Source organism: Silene latifolia, chromosome 6 (genome assembly GCF_048544455.1).
Source record: "Silene latifolia isolate original U9 population chromosome 6, ASM4854445v1, whole genome shotgun sequence".
Classification (NCBI taxonomy): domain Eukaryota; kingdom Viridiplantae; phylum Streptophyta; class Magnoliopsida; order Caryophyllales; family Caryophyllaceae; genus Silene; species Silene latifolia.
In genome coordinates, this window is record NC_133531.1 from 100,346,826 (window position 1) to 100,361,700 (window position 14,875).

General features: G+C 35.2%; 1 protein-coding gene across 1 annotated transcript; it reads left to right on the forward strand.

Moving 5' to 3' along the window:
• The first annotated feature begins 10,173 nt into the window (after positions 1-10,173).
• Positions 10,174-13,366, forward strand: LOC141587037 (uncharacterized). Its single transcript, XM_074408454.1, has 3 exons — positions 10,174-11,342; positions 12,165-12,266; positions 13,138-13,366. Exons 1-2 carry the CDS (start codon positions 10,518-10,520, stop codon positions 12,210-12,212), a joined length of 873 nt encoding a protein of 290 aa, XP_074264555.1. The 5' UTR covers positions 10,174-10,517; the 3' UTR covers positions 12,213-12,266; positions 13,138-13,366.
• Positions 13,367-14,875: the final 1,509 nt, after the last annotated feature.

The following is a 14,875-nucleotide window of genomic DNA, read 5'->3' on the forward strand; positions in this document are numbered from 1 at the left end:
ATAAATAAGTACAAAGGCTTGAAATAAATTAGGTACAACTTATTGATTAAATTGAACCCAACTTATTAAAATTATTCACCAATCCATATTTATTAAAATAGGATTAGTAAACAATTAAAGAAACAAAAGAAGAAAAGAAACTAAAACTGGCAGACCCGTGCAGTGCACGGATCAGAAGTCAGACAGACCCGTGCAAGGCACGGTTTTTGTAGAAAAGCAAAGTTAATTATGTTTTAATTACGAAATCAGTAAAATAAATTACGAAAAAATTCATTAAATTAAATTTACAGATTTTGAACCATAAAAGATAATTAAAACGACTTTTAAAAAATTAGAAATAAATAAAACAAATTAAAGGTTAATTAATTACAAATTGAATTAAATAAATACTAACTAGGTTAGGTACAATTCTAAATCGTCAACGAGTGCAAATGGAAAGGTGTTAAGCACGCACTTCCATGCTAGCGAGAAAATTAGTGAAAGGGAAGATGAATTCAATTAAGTTACAGAATTGTTAATCGGTTTTTAAAGCTATGTCGATGTACCCTAATGTGTCTAATTAGGTTATTAAACTGATCTAATATCATCTAAACGAGTTATATGTTAACAATCAGAGGTCACACTAACATGTGACGGGTCCTAGGGTGTGTCGAATTGGCCGAAACAAACAAAGGGTCAAAAACGAGGAGCGAAGTTAGAAGTTCGTTTTATTTATGTCCTACCTTGAACACGAGGATATGTAAATGAGACGGGGGTGTACGACCGACTGATGTAGCGGTTTCTTTCCCATCTCAAGTCAACGCGGGTGTTCATGGTGGTACTTTAACTCATACTCGGACTAAACTAGTTTCATAGTTAATTAAACAATCGATAAACAAAAACGATAAACGAATAAAAACAAACTATAAAAAACAAACATAAAAAAAACGAAATAAAAGGGAGAAAGAGGAGGATTTGATGCACCCTCAACCTACATGTATCGTTGACACCGTCTTGGGTCGTAATCGATGGTAGATTTTATCTCGAGAGGCCGTCGTCGACGAAGAAACAAAGCAAACACGCGTTTTTATCGAATCTGGACATCAACTTTCAAACAGCGATTTCTCCCTCGTTTCACGATGAAAATTCGATTTAAAAGATGTTTTGAAAACTAGAAAGAGAGGAGAACAGAGATCTTAAAGCAACCCCTGCTCGTTTTGAGTTATTGGGCACGAAAAACGAGCACAAACAGAACTGGACAGACAGGAACAAACCGCGAAAACAGAGTGTATAACACTCTGTTTTTCGAGGGATTTCGTGTACTCTCAAGGGAAATTTGGCTCGTAAATCTTTATATAATGTGTATATGGATGTTGTATGGTTAATTAGGAACAAGAAACTCGAGTTTTGATGGAGGTTTGAAGGAGGAACGAATTGTTTTTCGAAGAGGACACACAAACTGTTTCAGTTTGGATGTCGGTTTTGTGGAGGGTTTTTGAGAGGCAATTAGGGTTTGTTTCTGAGGTTTAAAGCTTGTGAGTGAAGGTAGGATGTATGGAGAACTTAGAGGAATGAATATATGGTGAAGGGGTGGTATTTATAAGGAGTTAAAGTAGGGTAAAAGGGAGGGAGAGGCAGTCGGGCCTGCTCACGCATAGCTGCTGTCCAGCAGCTTTTGTGAGGGTTTGAGGGGGGTTTTCTTGGTGATTAAGCTAGGGTAATATGGGTAGGATACTAGGGTATGGGTTAGGGTTAATGGGTACGGGTTTTGGTGGTATTTGGAGCGGGTTTTGGGCTCGGGATTGAGCTGCCAAAACAGGGGGCTGCTCGTGTATATGCGGGCTGTTTGGGGGGTGTTTGGGATGGAATTTGGGCCGTGGATAGGGGGTTCGAACTGGGGTGGATGGGTATTGGTCTAGGTTGGTTAGTGTACTCGAGATTCGTGCCAATTCGTAAAGAAAACGGGCTCAAAAACCGAGCTAAAATCGAGCTCAAAAAAACATGTTTAAAACGAGTTTTCTTCGCTTTTAAAATCGATTTTTCAAATCAATTAACCCATTAAAATAAATGACTTTTCAAATCAAATATACTCATAAAATGATTTTTCAAATCAAATATTTATTTTATTTTCAATAAAATAAACTTGAGAAAATAAATTCAAAACAAAATAAAATAAATTGAATTTACCTTAAAAAAGCTTTAATTTAAATATCATTTAAATTAATAAAATGAACTCACTTAAAAAACATTAATTTAAATATCATTTAAATTAATAAAATACTTCATCGACGACGCCCATTCTACATCGTAAAACGAGCTCCAAATAATGACAATGACAACTAAAGAATACATGTGTCCTATCATCATCGGGTGTTTGTCGGGTTCTCTATAAATTCCAATATCGACGGATACGGGTATCTACACTTGTAATGTTTTATTATTTCCTTTGTCATTTCTATTATTAGTTAGCTCTCATGTCTACTTTATCTCTTGTCATTAGTTTAATTTACATTCTGCAAGAGTAGTTTAATTTGTCTAGGGAATAAGGGAAGCCATGCACAAATAGTTTTTGCAATTGTTGAATTAGGATGTTATAGTAATCGATTAAAAGTTTCTATTACATGTTTGCTTTGTTTTGTTAATCTTTGATAAATTATCACTATCTTAGATTAAATTTGTTAATTCACTTTTATAAGTCGAGATGCACGAAATTGAATTAGACTAAGCATGTTTTAGTAGACGACCTAGTCATAACGAGAGTTCGCTAGGACCCAATCTATGGTTGACAATAAGGCTGAGAGGTGGTTGTCTTTAAGCCTAAATAATTAACGATATTATCAACTCCTATGTTTAATTTGAGCATTTACATAATTTGCATGTGTGATCCGACCTCCCTACACTCTTCCTTTGTTGTTATTGCTTACAAACCCAATCATATAATCAATCAATAACCGACCTAGATAGAATTCACCCCATAACAACTTATATAGCAACTCCCGTCTCCTTGTGTTCGACCCCTATTACTACATTCATTTGTTTCTAGGGTATTTATCTTTGATTAGGTGTGCGACAAACCTATCAAATTTTGGCGTCGTTGCCGGGGAGCACGGTTTTGTTTGCTAATTAGTTGTTGAATTTTATCTTATTTTATTTTATCTCGGGAAACACTTGTTCCTTGGGATCTTCTCACAGTTTCTTTGTAGTTTTAATGCCTATTTTGTAGGTAATAAAGCTTGGCCTTTCATAATAAATGACGAATTCGTCCCACAACTCAAAGATGAGCCTTTTCATGACTATCTAGCTCGGTTCTACTATTTTTACGATAGTCTCATCTCCCTTGGATATGTTCTTGATGAGGATTACTTGGGTCATTTCGTACTTGATGGCATGGATTTTGCGACCCGTGAATGGGCTCTAAACTTGAGTAATGGGAGTGTCTACCACATGATTGAGGCAGAATTTTGGAATTTCTTGAATTTCATTGCCTCCGAATGTCGGACGGTAGCTCGTCAACAAACTTTGTCGCCGGGTTTTGAAGAGGAAGTTTATGCAATTCTGGCTTATAGCCAACAAATTCTAAAAGAAATGCGTGAAGCAAGTGAGAAATTGGCCAATACTTATGCTCTTCCACCCTCCCAATGTGAGTCTTTTCAATCTAATGATTTTGAATTATTGGATGAATATGATGATAGTCCGACTTTTTCTTTCAAAAGTCCCCCTAATGTCATTCCAATTGAAAATTTAGAGACTCATGTTGATGACATTGACCTTGTAGTAGATAACACACTCACCATGGACGATGTTGGGCCCAAATATAATGAAAAGGATGAGGTTTTACCCGAGACCTTAGACTCCTTAGAAAATACTTCCGTGGAGGATGTAATTGACCCATTTGAGGTTGATGGGGGACTTAGTGATTTTCATATAAAAGTGGGATGAACTCCCCATTTTTGATGAGTCCTACTACTTAGAGTTCTCATATCACCGAGTTGAGATCATTCATGATTATAATTTGTGCACTAACGGTTTGTTTCATCGTCTTAAGCTTGAAGCTCCATCTCTTGCTGACGAGTGGAGTAGTACGGTGGTTCTCTTTGATATCTCTCATAAGCATTTTGATAAAATTTATCATTTTTTACCTTTCATATATCATGTTTTAATCTTATAAATTGCTTACATATGCTTGTGTATTACTCATGCGCAGGAATATGATCAACTTCTAAGGGCGTTGACATGCTTTTTAGAGGATAAAGAGTGCTCATTTGGGAAAACTCGTTTTATTTATGCTTTTTAAGACCATTTAGAATTTTTGGATAATTGCAATTTCAATTTGATTTTGATGTAATAGTTAGGACAATAGGACATTTAGTTTGCTTAGTTGTAGTAGCTTGTCTTTTGCAAGTACTTTGCTACTTGGATTGGACCTTACCCTAGTTTCAAGCTAGCTTGGGGGAGGCTTCTACACTTTAGTATGGTTTCTTTCCTTCATTTATTTCCTCATGTGTCATCCCATCTCCCCTTGTTGGGTGTCCTTATTTGTTTTACACATTGAGGACAATGTGTTGTTTTAGCTTGGGAGAGGGATTTAGTGAGTCTAGTTATGGGAAATCTAAAAAAAACTACAAATTCGAAAATTGAAAAATTTCATGAAAAGTTGGTTGTTGTGATCACCCTTTTGTCTTATGCAGAATGTCATCTTTCCTTTCATTTCCCTTATTATAAACTAATGAATCACACATTTTACGGGTTTGCTTACATGGGGATGTCTTGACATAGTGGGTGAGGGATGGATTTTGGATAAAATAGACTTGATCTTGACATTGATCAGCTACATAAATGGTAAGGTAGAGCCTCCAAAAAGGCTGGTGCATCTTTACCCGGTCTCATTTAGGTGTGTGTAGTTTCTCCTCTTGGTGTGCGTTACATCAAAATGCACAAGTATGACATTTATTCCTTATTCTTAGACATGCTACGATAGTTTGCACATGAAGCCTTAATGTTATAATTTCTCACATGCATCACCTATTATTGAGCCTTTTCTCATTATATGATACCACATATTTGTTTCTAGCTACATACCAAAATGTCTACCTTGTTGAGCTAGTAACCATCTTGGTGAGTTTAGGGTGCTTTTGTGAGGTTGATGATGTTGACGGGATCACTAATTCCCGTTGTGTTGTGAAAGAAAAGTGAGAAAGGAAGAAGAAAAAAATGAATTGGAAAAAATGAAAGAAAGAAAGAAAGAAAGATGAAAAGAAAATAGGGTTATTTCATAACAATAATCCATCCTATTGGTGGTCTGCAATAATCACTCCATCCTATCAATAATCTCAATTAAATCCAACCTAAACACCATACCTTCTAATAACGAACCATCTGATATTTTATGATGTTTATGTGTATCAAATAAACCAAGTTCTTGATTCATCACTTGAAAATATTACACATAAACTTCACATATACCAGCTAGGTTGTCCAAAAACTATCAAATATTCCAACATAAACTTCAAAAAATGTCATCTGGTTCGTTATTATAAGGTATGGTGTTTAGGTTGGATTTAATTGGGATTATTGATAGGATGGATAGATTATTGCAGACCACCAATAGGATGGATTATTGTTATGAAATAACCCAAGAAAATAAATGAAAAAAAAAGTTTTGATGAAAAAGAGATAAGATTGATCTTCAATAGTTTTAATGAATTTTGTTTTCACGAAATTAATAATATCAGTTCATAGTTTTTTTTTATACTAATTAAGTAATTGTTAAATATTTTTATAGAAAACTAATAATATCAATTTATAGGTTTTTCATATACAAATTTTAAGATTTATATACCATTTTTGTTTTATTATAACTAGTATAGGTCACGTGCAATGCATGCAATGTGTATACTATATTTATAGAGTGTTAATTGATAATTCATTATTTTTTAACGTTTTTCATCATTGTATTAATTTTGATTTGAGAAGAAAAAAAATAATTTAAGTAATATTCATAACATGAAATGTGTGTTTTAATGAAAAAAGTTTTTACACAGATTTAGTGATACTGTTTTATAACTTTTTAGTAGCATATCTTTTAGCTACAACTTATCTTACCGAGAACGAAATTTTTATTATCAAAAAACCTAGAAGCAAATCTTAAATAGGGAACTAGATTGAAATATGAAAGAAAATAAGAGATTATATCAAAATAGGGGAAATATTTTAGGCGGAAAAACTTTCAGCTTTTCCTATTTAGTTAGTATATAGAGGATTAAATGAATATAATTTAGTTCAAAAAATATTATATGAATAAAAGGAAAAGAGAATTAAAAGACGGTCTCTCATTAGAACTACTCAAATATGATACTCCCTCATCATATCATATATTATATTAAAGCAATAACCGCCAACCCCTTTGATCGCCACGTGTCACTGCCCCTTCAGATGCCACGTGTCACTCTCCACTTTATTTAAAAAATGAAAAAAAGAAATAATAATAATAAGAAAGAAAGGCACGTAAACATGTTTGACTAATTCCTCTGCATTTACCCAAAATACTTTGCTATATTTAAGCAACTTCAATCATGTTTGAGCAAATGTACCAAAAATAAATCATGTTTGAGCGACAATTAATATTCTTGAATATATTTGCCTAAATTAATTAGAATATATGAAACAACCTTATCTTATCTTATTCTAAAATAAGATATTATATAGGTATGAAACGGAAATGTTAGAAATCCTATGAAATTAGCCATATACATATTCTCTATAAATGACAAAATCTTAACTAAAGTATATTGTGCCCCAAAGCTTTAAAGAAACATAAGAGACTCCTTCAATTAATACACAAAATATTTTATATTTCCAAGATGCAACAAAACTTGACAGAAATTTAAATATGAAGTATCATCAGAATAATCTTTTTCCTTTTTATATACAGTGTAATATTTTGCAATATATTTATCGTTTTATGCATTAATTTATAGTACGAAATCTTTATACGTTATCATAAGTCATAATCAATTATAGCTCACATACATTTTTCACAAAAACTCATAATAGACGACACATATCCGTCTATAACTAAAGAAGAGCCAAATACAATATCACATTCTTAATAGGACAAGTAACAAGTGGGGTGGTGGGCAAAAAATGTCATCACTTTCAAGCTATTTGACCTGTCTTTAGCTATAGACGGATATATGTGTCTATAACAAGACTAGCTGTACATTTACTGGGAACGAGGTAAATCTTAAATATACTAAACTACTATAGTACTACTCCGTATTGCGTACTACCATTTAGTCAGAGCAATGTGATTGAACAAATATCAAAAGCTTTCTTTCAAATTTATATTGCCATGATTATCTGCTCTTAGAGTTTTAACAACATTAAACGAAACAGAAGTCAACAAAGAAGAACCCAACAAATACATGCATATAGATAAAATAGGTGAAAATTTGAAGAAAGTGAATTAAGAAAAGGGTAATTTCGTCTTTTTGCCGGACGAAATTAGTAACGTAAGGGCGACAAAAAAAAAATTAACAACATCAAATAGAACGGAAGTTAAAAAGATGTTCCAACAAAGAATTCGGCAAATTCATTGTGAAAGTGTGTTTATATATTCTTATTTGTTCAAGTAGAATCCCACAATAGATGACTAAACTATATAAATCAAGCGAAGTAGTACATTTTGCAGTTCTTAAGGTTTTTTCTTATTTCTTTGGTATATGTTTTGTAGAACTGTTATTTGATTCTTACCATTGTTTATGGCTATTTTATAATTAAAAAAAAGTATTGTTTATGGCTATTTTATATAAAAAAAAAAGTATTGTTTATGGCTATTTTATAAAAAAGAAAAAGTTATTTTCTCCATTTATGAAGGTTTATACAAATCTTTAATTTCATTTAAACATTTTTTATTTTTCCAAGTTGTACAACAAAGATGCAATAAAAAAACCGAAATCAATTAATTAATCATGAAGCTTTAAGTACAAGCAATTATTCTATGGTAAATGAAATATCAAGTGTGAGGTAATGCGAGCATAAAACAGATAGACTAAAATGTACATTTTTCAAACATTTTGAACTTTGATACAATATTTGTGAAATGTAAACTTTGTACGATAAAATTTAACAATTATGACTTTTGAATTTTGTTTAAAATAACTATCGATATCATGTTATTTGTTGTCTTTTTTTTTTTAAATTAAAATATAGTTAACCTAAATTAGTTTATCATCGAACCGATACCAGGTTGTGTTGTTTGACTGTAAATTACCGAATTGGAGTTTTTCGGGTTATGGGTTGCGGCAAGGTCTATGAGTTTAGACCTTGATAAAACGGGTCAGTCGGGCCAAGTAAAGTTTTAACCGATCTACTTGAAAATTCTTTATAATTCTGTATAAGGATTATTATACCTGTTAAAATTGGTTCATAAATACGGGAAGCGCAAATTCACGTGAAGTAGAAAATCTTGGGAAATAAACTCCTTAGGCCTCGTTTGGTTGCTCACCCAATTCATGGGAATTCTAGAATCCCATGAATTAGGATTTTTAAAGCTTGTTTGGTTACCCCATTTTTTGTAAAATGGGGGAGTTTAAAACTCCTAGGAATTTCCAACTCCTACATGATGGGGAAATTTAACTACCTACCCCCCTCATGGTCATTGGAAATTCCTAGGAAAGTAAAACTCCAACATGGCAACCAAACGGATTATTGTAATTCACGTGAATTTTAATGTAGGAATTAAACTCCCGTGCATTGCAAATTAACACGTCAATGTAATTCCCGTATCAACCAAACGAGCCCTTAGCCTAATTCATGAAAATTTCTAAAAAGTGTTTGGTTACCCATGTCGCCGGAACTTAATTCATGGGATTGCAAGTTACCAAGGGGGTGTTGGTAAATAACTTCCTACAATTTTGTAGGAAGTGAATTCCATGGAAGTTCTACTTCCCCCATTTTTGCAAAATTGAGTCAACCAAACAACTTTCATTTTTGTAATTCATGGGAATTCCCCCAATTTTTGCAAAATTGAGTCAACCAAACAATTTCATATTTGCAATTCATGGAATTTTCCACTTCCCATAATTTTACAAGGGCAACCAAACAACCCCTTATTTAAAGTCAATTTTATTTGAGATTAATATTTAATCGTATTTATTATTTATATAAATATTAGTATCACAATTATATTGATAACTTTTTAAAACAAGTAATAATGTCTTCTTTTTTTAAAAATTATAGTTAACATAAATTTATCCTTGAAGTGATACCAGGTTATGTCGGTTGACTCTATATTACTGAATCATTACGAGTTTGGGTTGTTGCACATTATGGGTTGCGGGTTAAGATATACGGGCATAGACCTTGGTAAAATGGATCCATTGGGCCAGTAAAGTTTAAATCCATCTAACTTAAAGTTCCATGTAATTCACATTTTTTTTTATAGAATTATGTCATAATTGTTATAGAGTAATAACTAATTTGATTATAATTTTTAAAAATAGATGAGGTAGGGTAGTTGGAGGACGTAGCTAAGATATGTATTGTCGGGGGTGGTCAGTTGTGGGGGGCTGTGAGACAGGAGTTGAAAGGGACATTGTCGTCCCAGCTGTATGTTGGGTGCAGTCACCACTATGGTGGAGGGTCTGCCGATGGATCTCGAGGTAGTTGGTCAGTGATGACGGACGCTGATTCCGGACGTCTAGGCGACGACGGTGGTGGGAGAGAAAATGAGAGAGTAGGTAGAGAATTTAGACGAGAACAAACAAGAGGGGTAATATGATAAAAAAACGTACAATAATGAGTAACATTAAATGTATACTGCGTAAATAAACAAGTTATGAAATCTACAATAATTTTATATCCACTTTTCAGATTTCACCTATCATATGTTAAAAAGTCGAGAAAAAAAAGCACATTACTTCGAATAAAATTAAGTATCATAAACTTCTTATCAAAAGTGTATGAGTAGACAAAGCAAAATTTTCTAAAATTTAGTTATTCTCTAAATTTAAATATTTATAAGTTTTGAGTTTTAAAAATACTTTTCGTTACCACCCGTGTAGTGCACGGGTTTAAAAACTAGTATTCACTATTTTCTTCCCTATTTCTTTAAACGGATTATTCAGGTTTTCTTCCCCTTTTTTATTTTGGAAACTTTTACTCTTATTTTATTCATCTCTCTCCTATCACCAAACCCCACCTAACTTTTACTCTTATTTTATTCATCCCTCTCTCCTATCACCAAACCACACCTTACTCAAAATTCCTTATTTAATTTCTAATTATTCATTCCTCTCTCCAATTCACAAACCCCACCATCTTCTTCTTTTATTCATTTAGGGGAAGAAAACCCTGACTAGGAGGGAGTATGAACCTATCCGAGCTTTGATTTCAAAAGCTCGGTTGAGAAGAAGAGAGTAGAGAATGGGTTATGTAACTCGGTAACTTGTAGAGGCTCTGACCCTGTTTACAGAATTACAAATCTGTGACCTCCTCAAAACATCCGTTATTACTCCCAACAACCGACCACCACCACCATGGACGAAAACCTCCCAATAGAAAAAGTAACAATATCAGGCCCCACCCTCTCTTCCCTCCTACAACACCTCTCCTCCTCCTCCTCCTCCTCCGCCACCCCCACCACCGGCCTCCTATACGGCCACGTCTCTCTCCTCACCCCCACTACCCTCTCCGACGACACACCCAACCCTACCCTCTCTCCCTCCTCCCTCATCGCCACCATCACCGGCTCCACCACCTCCCTCACCCCTTCCACCACTGCCACAACCACCCGCCGACTCATCATCGGCCACTTCTCCGCACGCCCACGCACACCACTCCGCCCATCTCTCCTCGATCACACCCACTCCCATTCCCTCACCACCACCACCACCACACCATTCATCTTCCTCCTCCTAACCACCCCTTCTCCTCCCTCTCCTCACACAGTCATCCACACCCACGACTACCGGGCCTACCACTTCCGCCCCGAATCCCTCTCCTTCCAACCCGTCTCCCTTGAAATCGTCAATATCGGTCCCGGTTTTCGAGGCCAATACCATCATTTCACTCCTACTTCTGGGTTGCCATGGATGCCCTGTGTGTCTCATGTGGGGTCCCCCATGCGGGAGGATGGGAATGGGAGGAAGAGTTTGAGTGAGATGAAGAAGGCTGGGAATGATCAGAAGGAGTTGGATGGGTATGTGTCTGCTGGTTATGATGTTGGGAGTTTGAATCGATTGGTTGGGTCTGATGCTGTTGGGTATATGGTTGGTGTTGAGGAGTTGTATGACACTATGTTGGCTAAGCTTCAAGGTTTGGCTAGGATCGTTGAGGCCTCGTCTGCTCGTGTTCTGGAACAGGTTTGTTTTCGACCTTACCATTATATTTCACTTCATTTCCTTGTTTTCTGATTCATTGCTTATTTAGTTTTGGCAAGCTTGTTAAGATCATTCAGCTGTGGGTTAATAGAGTATTTTTATGTTATTGAATCCCGACTGTTTGTCTGTTTTGACATGATTAGCTTGGATTTGAGTACTTTTGTGATGTAAATGCGTGGCAAAACCAAAATGGTTGTAGTTTTGTGGTGTATGTGTGGCAAAACACCATGTTGAAAATCCATTATACAACCATAAGTAAATTGGGATCTCGAACTTACTCTTTGTTTCTATGCATATTGAAGTGGGGAGAGGAAGGAAGGAGGTATAGTATTAACTCCGAATTTCGGTTAGGATACGATTGTGTGACCTAATCTTTTTAAATGCCAGCTAATATTGTATAAATAAAAAATACGGTAAAAGTATAATCCTGGTAATTTTCAAAAGGTTTACAAAATGGTCGCATTTTGGTATCGTGACCTTGATTTAATGCCATGAGAGGGGCATTGGAGGAATATCTATTTCCTTCCATATTTTTCAGATATAGGAAGGATTTTAATCTGCTTTTAAGAGAATAGATGAATCGAGGAAATAAACCATATCCCTCCATCCAAATGAAGGATTAGGGAGATGAATAGAGTTGTATTTCCCTTCTGTCCAATTCCCTCCAGACCGTCTTGTAAACCAAAGAAGTGAGTTTGTTCCCTTCAAATCTCTCCTACAAAATGAAGGTTAGGGAGATGGTTATGTTATATGAAGCTAATGCTATAGAAGTGCTTACTTGACTTCTCAATCTAATTTTTGTAGGAGTGCCACAACACGAAATTGAGGCGTAGAGTTGCTGGGATTGAATGATCAGCTGTTTGTCAATATATATGTGCTCTTTTGGTTTTTTGGCTATGATTCCAGGTAATGTGTTTTGAGATTCTGTGATGCTGATGTTAGGTATTCATTTACAAATTTAACGGTGTTGGGTATATCATTGATGATTACGTTTGCGGATTTAAACTCCATTTGCTTTTCACTTAGATACTGTTATTTATTACTCCCTCCATTCAACTCCAAATGGTCATTTTTTTTCACGTTTGCCAACGCACGTTTTACATCGTAAATATCTTTAGTTACACTGTTTTAAAAATTATAAAAATTTGATATTTTTAATGTACTCCTAAAGACGAATAAAACAAGATCACATATGAATATATTTTATCTTATATATTGGGAGGAAATGAGAAGATTCTTCTTACTTGTAAATAGTGTACAAAAGAGAAACATACCATTTGGAGTTGAATGGAGGGAGTACAAGCGGAAGGGGATAATGGCCACATTTAGCTTGATATTCAAAGCCATTACAAAATTGCCGCTTTCAGTGTCACGACCTTAATTTAATACCATTGGATCGGGAAATTCGCCGCATTTAGCTTGATGTTCAAAACCTGTACAAAATGGCTGCATTTCAGTGTCACGTCCTTAAATTAATAGATTTAATACTATCAGAGGGGTAATGGAGGAGTATCGTTTTCCTTTCGAATCTTTCATTTGTTGGAAAATTGCAATTTGACTTGTAACAGAGGGGGATTAATCTAGAAAATAGATCCCTCCGCTTTACTTTGCTCCAAGTCCCTCTAGACCAACTTGCTAACAAACCAAGAGAGTTTGTTTCCCTCTGTTCCTTTAAATCTCCATCCAAATGAATGTTTAAGGAAATGTTATGATACTTTGGAGTAATCATTATAGATCCGAAGAAAAGTTAGCTGACTTCTCAATCTAATTTTTGTAGGAATATCACAATTTGAAGATGAGGCGCAGAATTGTGTAGATTGAATGATCAGCTGTTTGTGGATATATATGTGCTGTTTTGTTTTTTTGGTTATGATTCAAGGTAACGCCTTTTGCAGTTCTGTGATGCTGATGTTAGGTACTGCTGTAAACAAATTGATAATTTTGGGGTAGTTTGTTGACGATTATGTCATTTGTGCTGCTGATTTCAATTATGTTTGGTTCTTTTATTTTGTGGGTCATGTGTCTGAAGGTGTTACCCTTCGCCTGCCAATGACTGGACTTTTCTAGGGACTATGAGTGGCTGCTTATAATTTTCCGCTTTTCCCTCACCCTCCTTGTAACCTGTCATTTCGGTATCTAGATTTGCCGATAAGTAAGAAATTGCATATCGTAACCTGTTTACATTCGATGTAATACATAACTTCCTTAAGTTTGGCTTCACTCCTTTAATGGGAAGCTCTAGGGCTAGAATAGCTACAGGGAAAGTCAAACCAATAAAATAGATAAAACCAGTGATAAGTTGATCAATTAAAGAAGACCGACTTATCCTACCCCAAAGATACAAGACAGGCTAATGTCTTGTCCTCTTCTCTTGCATTGAAATCAAGTGTAACATAACGAGGCTTTACCCCACAAATGTCCTACAGAGACGGTCTTTTGGTTTTGTCGGTTCCCTTATCACAAGGCAGGGTTTTGTGTTACAAGGGCTTGAATGTTTTATAGTTCCTCCATCCCGGTCATTTGTTTACCTTTGGTTTTGGCACAAAGACCAAGAAATGAGAGGCCATTTATTAGATGACTAGTGGACCAAATTGAGTGTGGAGGATCATTTTGCTCATCAAAGGCATTCCTAAGATAGAAAGGCAAGCAATTGACTAAGATACCGCAAAATGGAAAAGGTAAACAAATGACGGGATAGAGGGAGTAATGTTTATGAATGGAAATGTGGTGGTGCTTCTCATAATTGGTGGTTAAAAGGTCTGCCCATATTCTCATGCTCACACCAAGCCCCTTCTGTGGTAATTTAGCGTAGTATGTCCGATTTAGCTTACTGGTCGGTTTTTTGTTACTCCTAAGAGATCTTCCCTATAATTTGTTCGGTAATTTATGTTCTGTTCAGTGATCGTGTATTCTGAAAAGATGAAATGAAATATACAATAATAGAAGGCTGGAGTCACGGGAAATCTTTATTCCCTGATTATATCATTATATGTGCAATTCATCATGATATATCATATCCACGGCCTTTATCAAGCTCCAAAATCTTCTCTGCAGACTAGCAAAAATAGAGTGTTCACCTTGTTTATGTGTAGCGATTTGAAGGGAAAGGGAGGAGACAATTTCCCGTGTTTGGTTTAAAAATAGTCTCTCTACTTTGTTATGTCTGCAGCTGAATTTTTTTTTAATAACAAGGGAAAATCCGCGTGGTAGTTGTTGCTCTATATGTGCAGTGGCCTCTCAGCTCGCGGTTGAAACTACTCTTTGAAGATGGAAGACTCGGTCATTATTCAGAGTTCGAGTGCCTCAACTGATTAAGAATTGTATTTGCATGTCATTGAGAAAAGGATATGACATTATGCAAGTAACTACCGGAAACCTGATTCACGTTGTTGGTATGAGTTAAGCTTGTGGTTCTACCTTTCTCTTGTCTTCCAAATCTTCTTCACAAGGCTATTGATGGCTTGAAAGAAGCTGAGAAATGTTTTTTTTTTCGGAAGGTTTGGTGTCAACTTTCT